A 15,707-nucleotide genomic window follows, 5' to 3' on the forward strand; every position below is an offset into this window, starting at 1 on the left:
CTTCACAGTATTTTTCTTCTTCACTCAAAGCATCCTCAACATCTTCAATGAATTCAACTTCCCAAAATCTTTGCAAAATTTCTTCAACTCTTTCTTCACTATTTAGAACTAAACCACAATAATTTACTTCTGAGTTACTCTTGCATACACCAGACGCGATATATCCAAAAACTGTTTCTTGGAATATCAACGGTTGATTTTCTAATTGAAATTTTCCTTCTTTTAAAATCTCAAAGAAGAATTCGGCCCCTAGTAACATATCTATTTTGTTAGGTGTTCCAAATTGCGGATCCGCTAATTCAATATCAATGGGAATATTTAATGACTGCACATCTAAACACCTTGATAGAGTTACATTGGTTATTTAAAATAACCAAGCAATTAACTGATCTTGCATATGTTAAATCCTTATTCGAAATCTGTACATCTAGTTGATAATTAATATTTATAACGTTCTCATTAATTCCGGATACAGATGCAAAAATTCTTTCTTTCTTTATATTTAACAAATTAGCAACTCCTTCACACAGGAAACAACTCATGCTGCCGTTATCAAGTATTGCTCGAACTGGGATTCTTTTTCCTTCGGAATTGCAAATATATATTATTGCAGTCGCCAATAACACGTTTTTCTGCGTGTCAAAAGACAAGTTGATTGATTTTTATTAGAGACATCTGCGTTCTTGTTTTTAATTTAGTCACTCGTTGCTTCCGTTTTTGTTTTTTCTAACTTTTGTTGAATGGCGCCATTTCTGAGCAGGCGATGTATTAATGAATGGTGTTTTTTATGGCATTCCGAACATCTGAACTTAGAATTGCATTTTGCGATTAAATGTTAGTTAATGAGACAGTTTAGAGGTTTTAACTATTTCATATCTTTGATTTGGATTTAATTTTAAAAATGAATCACATTTATGCAGTGGATAATTATTATTTTTACATATAACACAAATCGAAACACTATCGGTTTTAACCATCAGAGCCTTTGATTTCGAATTTTTTTCTAACGGATATTTCATTTTATTAGCATTACGGTTAATGTTATCCAATAACTGACATTTTTTCTCTAAAAACGAAATTAATTCATCAAACGTAGAAACTTCCGTAGCATTAATGCTTAGTTCAAATTGGTTGCGCGTTTCGAAATCTAGTTTCTGAAGTACGATATTTAATAATAGAATGTCGGATAAATTATTTTTCTCATATTTTAAAACATTCAAAGCCCTAACGTTTTTAGTAACATTATCTATTACATATTTTATTCCTTTAGACGATTCGAATGTTAAAGTACGTAAATCCATTATTGACTTTATATGCGTCTCAATTAATATTCTTTTATTTTCATACCTACCTTGAAGAGCTTTAAATAGAGAACTAAAAGTATCATCAACAGTTTCAAGATTTTTTGCTTCATCAATTAATGCAGCCTTTAAATAGTAGAGTTTCTGAACTTCTGTCAGTTGAGTGTTATTCGCTATGATGTTTTCGAATTGAAGCTTAAAATTATTCCATTCGGTATATTTACCAGAAAACTTAGGAATTGGTAATTCTGGCAAACGTATTTGTACTTTAGAATCAAATTTATTACAATCATTTTCATTATCAGAATGTTCGATAGATGATAGAATTTCCATAATTCTTAATCCATAATTCCATAATTAATACATGAAATTGATTAAAAAAATCTGCACCTAATACGCCTTTGCTTACCTCTAGAACTTTGCTCTTTCTTCCATTTCGGCGATTTCTTCATCGATGTCTGTGACATCTTTTTCATCAACGCTTTCGAAATATCTAATCCTCAAGTTTCTAATATCCATTTGAATGCTTTGTAGCGATCTATACTTTATTTGAATTTCGTTCTTATTCGAACTATCATCATATTCCTTCACTACATTTTCTAACCTAGTTAGAAATAAAAAACTTCGTTAAAAGCGAAACTATCTAATGCCAGCATGTTGTTCATTTCTCCGGTTCTGCTGACCATGTAGTATGATTCTAAACTAATAAGTGGACTGTATAGCAAAAGAACTAACTAATTTATTTACAGTAATTAACTATTCAGATCTAATACATGCTCTGGCATGTTGCTTAGCCGAATCCAGATGGCCAAGTGAGAGTTTCTCTACTTATCCAATAGGTGGCGCTGTATTCTAACTTAACAGACATTATATCACTTGAGACTTTAAGTTGAGTAATGCCATGCATTAACTGTTTCTTTTTTATATCAATTAATACATGAAATTGATTAAAAAAATCTGCACCTAATACGCCTTTGCTTACCTTGGCAACGATGAACGGCCATTGGAATGGGCGTCTCAGTCCTAAATCTACAGTAAGTACCTATATACCAAAAGTCGGTATTTCTGTTCCATTAGCAGCATATAATTTGTAGTCACACGATCCCTTTGTTGTAGAAAATGATGGCAGCAATGATACATTTGCTCCACTGTCCACTAAGAACTTTAGTCCTGAATTTCTATCCATTACAAATAACCAGAACTTACGGCTATTCATGTGTTTAGCAGCAGAGCTAGCCGCTGAATCTACTGCTGGCTGGAGTTTTCTGTCTGTTTCCAGCTGCAAGGTGGAGTACACTTTTCCGGAAAACACTTTTTCCCAAATTTAAAGTGGAAATAGCAGTTTCCCTTTTGGATTATACCGTTTCTGAGGAGATCTGCTGCGACTCCTGGGATGGTTGGGACTACGAGTTTGTCATCTGGAACGTTGCACACTGAGGGAAGCTATTTGCGGCTACAAAGCAGATATTTTAGTGAGAAGTTCGTTAACTGGAGAGGCATCATTGCATGCACTTGCAAATTCCATGCATGGACCCATTTCAGCAATTTTATCAGCCACTCTGGCTAATTTTTCAAGACTCTCATAACTGACTATAAGGATATTTTTGACTGCGTCAGGCAACTTTTCCATCCAGAGAGTACGTAACACTTTATCAGACACATCGTTATTATCACGAAGCGTTCTCATCTTTCTCAGCAGTTGGCTTGGCTTCATATCACCAAGTTCTAAACCAGTCAATAAGCTTTTGATACGCTTATTTTCACTCTCTTTAAATACGTTCGTTAGCCTTTCTTTTGCTGCTGAATATTTAGTTGCAATTTCATCTTTGATAATGTCCCATATATTTTCTACAAACTTAGGATCCAGCTGAGCCACTAAGTATTTAAATTTAGTTCCTTCTGATGTAATTCCTGCAATTTTAAATTGGGCTTCAACAGTATAGAACCACATCTTTGGTCTATCAATCCAGAATGGGGGAATCTTTACACTCACTTTGCTTGTCTCTAGCTGCACATCACTGTTATTAATACTTGTAACAGGCATTTTTGTGCTTCACTTTCTAATATCCAAAAAAACATTCATAACACTCAAAAGGAAATCAATAATCACAAAATACTGGTTCTGAAAAGTTGAGCACATTGTCTAGAAACACTAAAATAGCAGAAAGTCTCTTCTACACTGGTAATTATGTCGATGCATTGAGATTATGCACATTGCAATGTCCTGCACACCAGGGTCACCAAATGTCCCTGTTATGAATGTCCTGGCGATATCAACTGTCAATATCCGGAGATGAATTACCTAATTGTTTAATCAATATTAATAATAATTCTGATAAAGTAAAATAAATCAGCAAAAATAATGCAAGAGTTTATTTACACATACTCCATACGTACTGTCAACACATGGATCATCTCGGAGACAGACAGACTCTCTCTTCAATTCGAAGTAACAGTTGTATTACAGTTAAAAACACAAGAATTAAAAATCAGGAACTTAAGGCAATTAAATTAACAGTTAGAAAAATTACAAAAAACACTTCACAAGTTAGTTTGCACAATTTACAGTGAACCAGCATTTGTCCTTTCCAATAAATCACTATTTTATAATGTATCATTATTTTTCTACCAATTCATACTAGCAGGCAAGCCATTTTCGAAACTGCTTCCTGCATAGTGCAGCCATCTGGTGGTGAGATAATGAATTGAACATTGTTCTAACAGTTTCTAGGATCTTCTGTCATTGCTAGTTCTTTTTTCTGTGCGGTTATTGTGGTTTGTGTCGATATTAATCTGAATGATTTTGTTGCGGATGCATAAGATTTATTAGGTCTTGGCTGATTAGAGAGAACAAGTCTTTTGGCTTCTGCAAATGATATCTTTTGTGTAACTTTAATGTTTTGAATTTCTGTCTGCCATTATTGATATTGAAATCAATAATGTAATATATTGGATTCTGTATATGAGGCCTGACTGAACAGTTTAAGTATCCAGCTTTGATGTTTTTAAGCAGGTTAGGAGACTTGAAAGTAAGTATGACATGTTTAGTGGGAATGAGTCGACCATCTTTCCATATTTTGATCCTATGAGCACCACACGTTTTGATCTGCCAACTCCTTAACGGATTCCTCTTCAGTTATTATTAGTAAGTCTATTTCAGAGATTACTCCTCGGGATGAGTTCAGAGTGTTATGTGGCTTAACTTCAACGTTTGCTTGTCCTAATTTAGTTAGTTTCAAGACTATTAGACTGCTTTCCAGACACAGTTTCTATCAAAAGGTCTCCAAACCGAAGTCTCTTAATATTTTTCAGATCCCCTACAGAAGACAAAAGATGTTAGTTTATTAGAAAGGGTGACATTTTTTTTTTTTTCCAATTCTTCACAGCTGGTTATAATTAAGAAATGTGGACAATACATCTGATACAGTGCTTTTTATGTCGCTTCTTAGTCTTTTGGTAACAATCGGATTATTGGGTATATTGTTGGAGCAGGAAGGTATCATAGCATTCATATTTAAATGGAAAAATTTGGGTCCGACCGTCCCACCCACCATGGAGCCCATTAAGGGGACGTAGATTACTACGCCAGGGCTAGCCGGACTTATAGCAAACTGAAGTCCCACAATCGGCTTTCCCAAAAGTAGGTTCTCCCAAGAGCTTGTCCCCACGCCACTGGACACAAGGACTAGTGACCAGCCGGTTGACACCTGTGAGGAATGACAAGATGCCTCCCGTTTAACTGAAGCAGAGGTCAAAGCAGTGTGTTGGGGACAGTACCTCACTCCTCAATTACCAGGCTCTCCTTTCCAGTGACACGGGTCTCCATGGACGGCAAACACGTGAGCAGTTTTCTTGCCACTCGAAGAACTAGGGACAAGGCTGTTCCAGTTTCTTATGACGAGCCCAAACGTCAGAAGAGGAAACCACAAGGGAGAAGGAAACCGAGAAAAGTTGCAGTTAAGAGGAGAGGCAGAAAGGAGAAGAGATCACTGGGGCTCCAAGATTGTGACACCCGATCATCAAGACAGTAATCCCATGAAGGATCTTCACCTACTATGCTTTAGCTGGTGATGTTGGAACGGCCTTCATGCCTAGGGTGGCCATACCAGAAGCTATGCTCTCGACGTACTTCGTACATTCCACCTAGAGACACCCCCCCCCCCTTGATTACAAAAAAATTTAATCTACAGATATCCATATTGTTTTTTGTATTCGATTTTCATACCTTTGAAAGATTCCTATAGTAGTATAAAATAACATTAAGTGTGTAAGAAATTGGATAGGATAAAAACATTTCTTCATTGAGAAGAATTTGACCATATTATTATTACAATTCTGTTTTTAATCCAAAATTATCAAATATGACACCAGCTAAAATATACATAGAAGTTTATATGTTAAACATAACTGTATCGAGTTATACAGAATAAGCTAATAGAATCCTAAAGACTTTAAGACATAAAAAAATATGCAAACAATTCAATAGAAACTGAAAATTTTATTATAAAACTTCAACAGAGGACATGGATATGTACATATATAAGTAACAGAACAACCTTATCAAAAATTAGCTTATCTCTAAAATATAAGTGCAATTAAGAAACTAAGACATTTTGTCCATCAACAGATGTGCATAATTTTCACACATCCATATCATTTTTAAATGAAATTAGTTTCTTAAGAGCATTTCATATCAAAATACTTTTCTAATCAAGATAAATTATGGTATCTTACATCTCTGCAACAATCCATAATAACATACTGGATGGCATATTAACATTATGCACAATGAAGTAAGAAAACTTTGCAAAACTCATTTATTCAAAATTTCACAACTTCTTTATAATCATGTATAAAAAAATAAACAAACGAAAATACAACTCATTATATAATTCTTTTCTCATATAATATTATAAAGCTCTGCATTAAAATCACATTCATTTTTCAAACCCGTAGTACAAAAGACAAATACAGTGCTTATGAACAATATATAACAAAATTAGATGTTGATTCACCCATACAAAATACAGAAAACAACACAAAACAAACATTTCTCATTTTTTCTTTTTCCATTTAAATGATTAAGTAAATGTGTGAAAACATTCAAAAAGAAAAGCAGATTACATGATAATCATTAAGTGGTTTCACATATATCATTTAATAAATTTATTTTTCATGTTAAAAAGACAAGAGTCTTAGAAAAGTAACAATAATCAATTACAGTAGAATTATCCAAACTCTGTACACCTAAAACTCCAATCACAGTAAACTGATGGTTTGTATACTACACACTTTTTCAAATTATTAATCTGATTTCAAAAAATTATTTTAATGCCACTCCCATTTACAAAGGTTTGTATATTCGACAGTCCATTGTATTAGAACTTTTCCTTTTAAGGTATACAAAATTAAATATTATTAATATATTCATGTGCCCTTAAATTTAATTGAATAAGGGACCTTTTTATTACTATTATAAATTTAATACAAATCTTAATTCTTATCAGCAAAAATAATTTCTTTGATTAATTTTAGTCAAGTAAAAACAGGTTATGCATTTTGTTTCATGAAAAAAGATCTTCAGTTTCCTTTTACTACATCAAAAATAAAAACAAAATCATGTGATTTGTTTTGTGGGCACTAATATCAGACTTAGTTTCATTACTTTATTTTAATAGAAACAGGACCTGGCTGTATGATTATGCAAATAAAAAAATTAAGTTCATTGTATCATTTTAGTGAAAAAATATGTTTTGTATTTTATTATACAGAAATAAAAATATTTAATTTTTTAAACTATATATAATCTTCTGTTAAAATAAAATTCTCTCATTAGTATTACAGTAAATATGTCTTTGGCTTGCAGAAAAAAATACAATATAACAACTTATTTCTGGATAGAATAAAGTGCCAGTTAAATCCAGATACATGGAATTTCTCTGTACATAGGAAAAGATACTGAAATACTATAATTGTATTAGGAAAACATATTAACATAAAAAAAATGTAGGCTAAGATCTCAAATAACTTATGCAAGACATTAGAAAATCACATCAAAATTCAAAAGAATTTTGCTTGTATGAATGATCTTGTACCAGTTTCTAGATTACTATATGAAGTATAAAATAAATAAATTACTATATATTGTCAAGTGTAATTATTTGCTTTGTGTTGTAATACATAACAAAAATTTAAATATACCAGGGAAAAATGCTTTATATAGTGATGATAATTAAATTTTTGTTTGCATACTTTGAGGTTTCATGTATTTTTTTAAGGCACAAAACAACACTCCCCTCCCATACTGAAATAGAATTTTTTAAAAAAGTGTGAAAGAAAAGCTAATAGTGAAATGAGCTAGTAAAAACTTTATCTAGTTTTATATTTTGTTCCAAATATTAATTTGTATACCAATAATGACTCTTAGTGTAATACTTTGCAAACTGAATAAAGAATGAATTTATTCCAATTCTATTTAATAAAAATTAAAAATATTTCTAACTACTAAATTTAATGTGAAGAAGTAAATTGAGCATTGAAATTTTTTTTTGACCAAAAGTGCTTGTTACAATTAAATTAAAAAGTGAATAATGAAAACATTAAAAAAAGTATATGGAATATACTTTTTTTAATGTTTTCATTATTCACTCTTTTCATATAACTCATATTTTCATAATATGAGTTATATGGAAGTTCTTAGTTTTACATTAAATTTCTCCTCAAATGGCCTATCTTTACAGACCTAAATTCGACACCTGGAAAATGGTTTGTTAGTTTAAAAAAAATATGCAGTTTTAAAATTTAATCAAAGGAAAACATATTTCTGAATTTTCCAGATGCCCTGCATATAATGTAAATGCAGTGAAATGAGAATAACCTTATAACTTGGAAGTGAAAGTACACAAACAAGTAGATGATTATGAAGTAAGTTCTAACCATGGTGTGTGCTGATACATCTTCAAATAGAATAAACATTTTCTTATTGTTAATCAAAAATTACTGAAGTGCATTAGTGAGCTGATATCATGTTCCTTTTTAAATAGAAGCAATCCACGATGGAAAATGTTCAGCTGGTTACTAAATTTTACTCAATATATCCATAAAAAAAAAGCAATGAGACATTTGAAATTAAGACTATGTTGACTGCTTTGATACCCACCCTTATATTCTGAGTAATCAGAATATAAATAAGTTAATGTTAACTTGATGACTTAATGAAACTGCATGAACATGTGAGAAGGAAATAACCAGAATATCATGAAGGAACAATTGCTAATGTTTTAGCTGTGAAGCAATTTAAGCTAACTGCATCTACCATATTAGCCAGACCTAGCTTCTGGTGACTTACACCGCTTCTCAAACACTAAAACAATGGACAAAGGAATGCATGTCTTGTTCAAAGATCTGTGAAACTAAAACAAGGACATATAAGTCATTCTCAGGAGCATTTCTGGAAATTATATGTAAAATTGTTTTTAACATGGACTGTACTGTAACACTGGCAACTGTTAGTGTGTCAAGTAAGTAAGAAACTGTTTTGATGTAGATTAGTTATTTTCTTGACCTGACAAATAAAACAAAACACATGCACAGCCTGTTTTTCTCTTTATATCATACTTCATAAATTTAAAACTTTTCCAGAATTTTTTTTAAAAGGAAGGGCTTCTAGATAACAATCAATTCCAAAAATTATAATCACACTTAATTTTCTCACAAGCTGATTATCCTGTGACTATTACTATTGTAAATTTTCGCAAAACATATAACAAAACTTTATTGGATTCTCAGTTTCTTCAGCTTATTTCTTTTTTTCAGACCACATAACAAGTTTTAATTTCTGATCTTAGAACATATTTAATTCAAGAGTTATCAAATATCTCATTAATAGTAAGACATGTTAATAATACATTAATAACAAGTGCAGCATCTGCTCAAGATTATGACGATAAACTTTATTCCAAAATATTCAAACTTTTGAGAACTTCTTTTGGATCAACATGATCAGCCAAAGTCTCCTGTTTATGACAGAGTAATACTTTCTCACCACCTATAAATAATAATAACAATAACAAACTTTATTTTTTTAAAAAAGAGAATCAGAGATTAAATAATATAAATACTTTATGAAAAATAAACATTTTATATATTATTTTTAGAAATATTTACTTGCCTTTAGAGACAACCAGAGTACCACCAACTTGATAATAATCACCTTTTAGATCTCCTCCTAGATTTTCAGCTTTTGCCTATGAAAATTCAAAAAATTATTTAAAGAGAATAAGATGAAGTAAATAGAACCCATATAATTTTTAAAAATGGGAAATAATAACAAAAATGAATAATGCCTATTATCCAACCTCAAATATAATAATTTATACATACAAAATGACATGCAAACATTTTACATATTTTTAAATTTCATTTCATTGAACGTGCTAATCTTCATATTTTAAATATTTTTTAAACACATTTAAGTAATAACCATGTTTCACTCATATTTTAAAAAATTCTCTTATTACCAGTAGAATATGAAAAATTTAATAAATATACATAAAATACAAATCTGATGAAATGAAACAATTATTATTATTCTAGTTGTGTTGCTTTGGCTCCTAATTCAGTGAACTGTGACTTCTAGACAAGGTTTCTGGAGATTCACTGCACAAACTTTGAGAGGAAGTAGAAGAAAAAGCTATGAAATATATTAAGGTAAGAAAGAAGAACTGGGAGCTGCCAGGTGGCATTGAATGCTAGCACTCCAGATCAGCACCTGGGATTTTCTCTTTAAACTTTGCAATGCTGTATGAAGAACAATGTTTTGAACATTTTTTGAATTTTTGACTTCCTTTTGATATGAACTTTATTATCAAGAGATATCCCCACTGCAGCTAATAGCTGCAAAACTCTTGGTATATGGTTGGTAGCCTAAGCGGCTTCCATGTCCGGTATGTAATCCATGCAACCTGTTAGAATTTTGAATGCCTATTTTGAAACCACATTCATAACAGTAAGCAACATTTGCACCTGCCTTTAACAGTGTGTGTGTGGTGGTGGGGGGAGAGAACTGTAATCTGATTATTATATCAGATATAACTTAAAACATTTAAAAGAGAATTTTTGCTTAAAGGGGGAAAAAAATATTGATTTACAAATCATTAGTCTTGATTTTTCAGAGAATGAAGTTAAGCATAACAGAACACTTTCTAATTACTGAATAAAATGGCATATGTCATAAAAAAATTCCAGTACAAGGAAAACAAAATTAAAAGGCACCAGAACACATCTAAATGAATAAAAAAAACTACACTGTGCAGATCTTACGTTTTATTATCTGGCAATATCTTTCTAGGAGGATAAAATAACCATAAACAAGTGAAATGACAAAAATTTCCCAGCTTATTAATTTTTTGTGAAAGCAAAACAATAAAACCTACACTCAGCTATTAAAGACAACAGAGAAAACTCTCTTTGAAAAAATGTAAATCATAATAATAACTTTAATCTACTAACGCATTTCATTAGCACATAACCCATCTTAAAATGATGTTTAATAACAGCAGTTTTTCATAAAGTAAAAAATATGAACTTACTTTTGCTACTGCATCACGAGATGTTTTGGAAAATAAAGCAGGAATCATGTTCAATATCCCGTACCTTTAATAATATAATGGAAATGTTAGAACACAGACTTTGAAATTTAAGATTAATTCAAAATTTCAATTATCTTCTTACTGCTTAAATAAAACAGAACATTAAATGATTGTAAGTCATTCTTCCAGGAACTAAAATGTATATTGCCTACACTTGCACACACACATACAAAGTTATTCTACAATCCACTCAGAAAGAACAGAGATCAAAAGCAAACAAAAAGATTTCATATATTTTTGCATTTTTATTTCATGTAAGAATTCTCCTTATATTTTTTTTTATAGTTACTTTGGTACTATTCTGTTATCAGGACTGGACTCAGAAATGTATGTACACTGCAGGGGGAATTTTAAAAAGTGGGGGAAAGCTCTATATCTCCCGTTCTACTGGGCTGGTTGACGAAATTGAAATTGCGTTATTCATGTCTCGAAAGTGCAACTTAGGATATATATTAGATTTATATATAGCACTATTCTAACATAGGTATTTTGACACAAAATTGGACTTTTTCTGAAATAACATACCAATGTTTTTCCATATTTCAATTCTATGACTCAAATTATGCCAGACTGCCAAGTTTTGTAAAAAGTCGAATGAGAAGTTTTAAAACAATTAGCTTTCAAAATTTTAGCTCCTCAATGTTAATTGAATTTGGCATATATTTATTAATATCTCCTTTTCTGATTCTTCCTTTCCAGGGTTCATACACATTTCCTTACATGAAAATTAAGGACTTTTAAGGACCATCAAAGAAAAAATTAAGGACCTATCAGCAAACAAAATAACAAACAGAATAAAGCAATTATCCATACAACCGACTTCATGCTTGTAATTTCACTTTAAGAAACTAACAGAAGTGTGTATTATGCACTATTATTAAATTCACTTTAATACTTACCATAAAACAATTTTGAAAATTAAACTAACTCCCTACAAGTTATGAAGTAGATAACATTAAATTCGGAACATAATTTCTTTAAAAACATGTATAAGTGTATTTTACACTAATAACGGTCACTATTTTAGAGATTTACATGATTATTATTTAACTTACTTAATATTTATTTAAACACAGTCAACTACTATTATAATCACAATGTAAGAATATTTTGCAGATTAAAATAACTGATTGTGAAATGTCCTTCTTGCGGCATTTATCATTCATTAACTGTTCAGCAATGAATCCCAAATAAACTTTACTTTTATCATTATAACAATTTGGATCATTAAAATTAAATTTATACAGATTTTCTGCTTTACTTATTTTTGAATATTCTAGTTTCAAAATTTTAAAGTGCTGAAGGCAATCATTTACAAGTTTTAAGATATCTTCAGCAAAAAAGGGAATAAGTGGTTTATCACTTTGATAATATTCAAGGAAAGGAAATAATATTTTCAACAGAGAGAGAGAAAAAAATTAAATTTTATAAGAAATGTTTTATCTTTAGTTGCCTTCAAAATATTTGAGAAGGATTTTTGATGAATTTTTTTTAAACTTCCCCATTTCAACTTCTTTAATGTACAGTGGCAAGTCATCCCATATTTCAATGGCTCTTTCAACTAACTGCTGGGACATTTTGCAACCATCGGTAAAAGCAGAACTTCACAGGTAGCTTTTTTAAGCCAGATATACTTAAAAAAGCTTCACGTCTTGCAGGAGAATCTTTAAAAATCCAATATAAGGAGGATAAGAATGATGGAATGTCTCAGCCAGTGGATGACATCCTATGCTTGAAAGCATTGTTAAGAATGTGTAAACGACATGTCCCTAATGTCAAGCATTGAATGTTATATTCCTTTGTCAAGTCCTGTTGCAATAAATCATAGAATTTCCAGTTTACTGAAGGACCATCCATCGATATTTGTAAGAGTTTTGACAAGTCTAGTTTTTCAACACATTCATAAAATTTGGATAAAATAATTTCATTTGTTGCATGCCCTATAAATGCAGAAGTAAGGTACTGAGTTCTGACCTTATTTTCATTTTACACCTTATTACACCTTATTGACCTTATTTTCATTTTCATTTACGTTTCTGACCTTATTTTCGTGATGCCAGTACCTCACATAAATATCTAGTTGCTTCTTTTGATTTGTCAGATTAAGAGTCTCATCAAATAGTAATGTAAAAAACTCAGCATTTTTACAATGCTTTAGTAAAAAAGTTTTAAAATAAGGGACAAGACCAAAATAACAGATATAAGCACATTCCTTTTCACCACATGAAAACTATTTTGCAATGGAACTATCCGGGAACATTTTAGTGAATAACGGCCCAATATCATCTCACGACTTAAAAGAATAGTGGCTTTTGATGCACTTTTAAAAGCCCACAATATTTCTGCATCTGTACCTTAAGATTTGAAAAGAAAAGATGTTGAATTAGCAGTTACATCTTTTCCTGAAGTAGATGGTTCTTCTAACTTCATGATACTGACAAAATTCATGATACTGTTAGAAGAAACTCTGCAGTTGTGAAGGGAAAGATGTTTTGCAGCTAAAAGGGGCATTACATGCAAGGCATTAGTAAAATTAAGTATCGCATATATATGTATATAATGTATATATATATATATATATACAGAACAAATTCCGAGATCCGGACATCCAATATCTGGAATGATCTAAAATCCGGACCTCAAAGCCACCACCAACCAATTTTTTAGGGCTTTTTTGGAGGGAAGGGGTATGCTTTACGCATGCGCATTAGATTTTTTTCCCTCATCATAAAAAAAAACATGCCGGAAATCCCGATTCTTAATCTCAGTTTGGCGCTAAATAAAATATCTCATTATTGAAGAAATAATTATTTTAGCATAAATTTGTGTGATTAGTAACTTGACTCCATAGCTGCGTATCTGCTTGGCATAATCTCATACCGAAACATTTGTTAATTTTACAGCAACTAATATTTTATATCCTTGATGCCGAAATCGCGAATCATTATTTATTGTATTTTGCTTTCATCACCGCATGTTTATCAACGGATGACAACTTGAGTGATGACTCATGCAGCAACGCCAAATAACAGAGTATTATCCGATTACAGATTTAAGTTTAATGCGGTAAAATGTTGACAAGGGGAGATTTAACAGAAATTTCTTTCCTTATGCTAAAAATAGATTTTGTTAATGATACTCATAGGACAAACGATTATATTTAGTGCTATTTGAATTAAGAATAACTGATTTGTTATTCACATAAAGCCAGAACCAGCGCCAGAGCTCGCATGGCCGCATCAGGCGGCAGAATTTAGGGAAGTTAAACAGAAGTTTTTCATTGCGATGACAATGCCCCAATCATCAATCAATTAACGGAGGGCGAAATTTGTAGTATAGTTCTAAATCCAGAAAATACAGCTACCGATAGTGAAGAAAGTAACAGAGAGGTTAATGAACGAGAAAAAATTTTGATTGACAAGTTATTCGGTATTCTCGACACAGCAATTACAGGACTTGAACAATGGCACTTAATAACTCAGCAAGAAATTATATGTCTATAGTATTAGTCTAAAGTATCAGCAGAGAAAACAAATCAAACACCTCACATTGAAAGAAATGTTTAATAAAGTAAACATATAAATATTAAGCTTTTTTCTTTTGTAAATTTTGATACCCTTTAAATCATAAATGCTTCATTATTTCATTAATCACGATTTCATATTTTCAATTTTATAATTTCTATGTGCCATCTTACTAGATTTAAAATGATCTAATATCCGTAAAAATCTCAAATCTGGGATCGCCGAAGTTCCGACCTTGGACTTTGTACTGTATAAATATATATAATACGGAATGTATATTTTCAGTTAAACTTCTACCCAATAACTTTAGTAATTCATGAAAGTTAATTTTGCGTCTAGTTAATTCAGGAAAATTAGTTTCAATTAGTTGTTTTCAGCTTTAAAAATATTAAAAGTTTTTTAATTAGTTAGTTGTTTTCAACTAATATTTTTATTTTTTTTTTATCGTTTGCAACGCAAATCCGCCAACAGATTGGTTAAGAGCCGTGCAATTTTAATTCCATATTCACGAGAAATCGCAATTCACACAAAGAATGGCAATCATTAGAAATGATAAGAAATGTCAAATGAGCAAAATTAAGGACTGTTTATTAATTTTGGCCAAAATTAAGGACCAAAAATCATTTTTGAAAAAATTAAGGACTTTTAAGGACCGTACGAACCTTGCTTTCTCATTACAAAATTTAAGTTCATTTCAAATAAAATTCACCTATTTTTTATGACTTATTTTTAAATAACTTTTACAAATTTTTTGAAAACAATTTTGAACTATAACCTATAAAATATTTACCATCATCTTATACCTGCAAAAAATTAGTTTCTTATTCAAATTTTCTAAGATATAGACGAATTTACATATTTTTGCATCTTTTTTTTTGAGCGATAATAATGCCAAATGTGGTTTATGGATTTTGTTACAGTGAATTGCCACAGCTACTTTTAACCTTAAATTTCAAATAAATTTTTAACGGAGAATTAATTATATAAAATGCTATTTTTTTAAAATTACAGATGATATTATTCAAATTTTTAACTTTTTTTTAAAAAAATTTCTTTCTTTCTTCCTTTAAAAAAAAAAAAAAAAAAAAAAAAAAAAAAAAAAATTGCAAGAGTAAATTTTTACCTCTGCTACTTTACTTTAACTTCATTAAAACTGAATGGACTAAAACTGAGAATGTTTGTTTGATGTTTATTTTCACAATGTTTTTAAGCAAACAGGACGTTGACAGTTT

The 15,707-nt window shown here is 30.7% G+C and overlaps 1 protein-coding gene across 4 annotated transcripts in view; it reads right to left on the reverse strand.

Annotated features, from left to right (window-relative positions):
- Positions 1-5,779: 5,779 nt before the first annotated feature.
- The window catches only part of LOC118196814 (prostamide/prostaglandin F synthase-like), a 44,248-nt gene continuing 34,320 nt past the window's right edge, over positions 5,780-15,707 (reverse strand). For all 4 annotated transcript variants that reach the window (XM_085824115.1, XM_085824116.1, XM_085824114.1 and 1 more), the window contains 3 exons: positions 10,892-10,955; positions 9,472-9,547; positions 5,780-9,348 (listed from right to left, as the gene is read on the reverse strand). In XM_085824115.1, coding sequence (XP_085680241.1) covers positions 9,254-9,348; positions 9,472-9,547; positions 10,892-10,955 — 235 coding nt within the window. In that variant the 3' untranslated portion in view covers positions 5,780-9,253. The remainder of the gene's footprint in view (positions 9,349-9,471; positions 9,548-10,891; positions 10,956-15,707) is intronic.

This window comes from Stegodyphus dumicola, chromosome 9 (genome assembly GCF_044657685.1).
Source record: "Stegodyphus dumicola isolate Sdum_Otavi_A_Nest chromosome 9, ASM4465768v1".
Lineage (NCBI taxonomy): Eukaryota > Metazoa > Arthropoda > Arachnida > Araneae > Eresidae > Stegodyphus > Stegodyphus dumicola.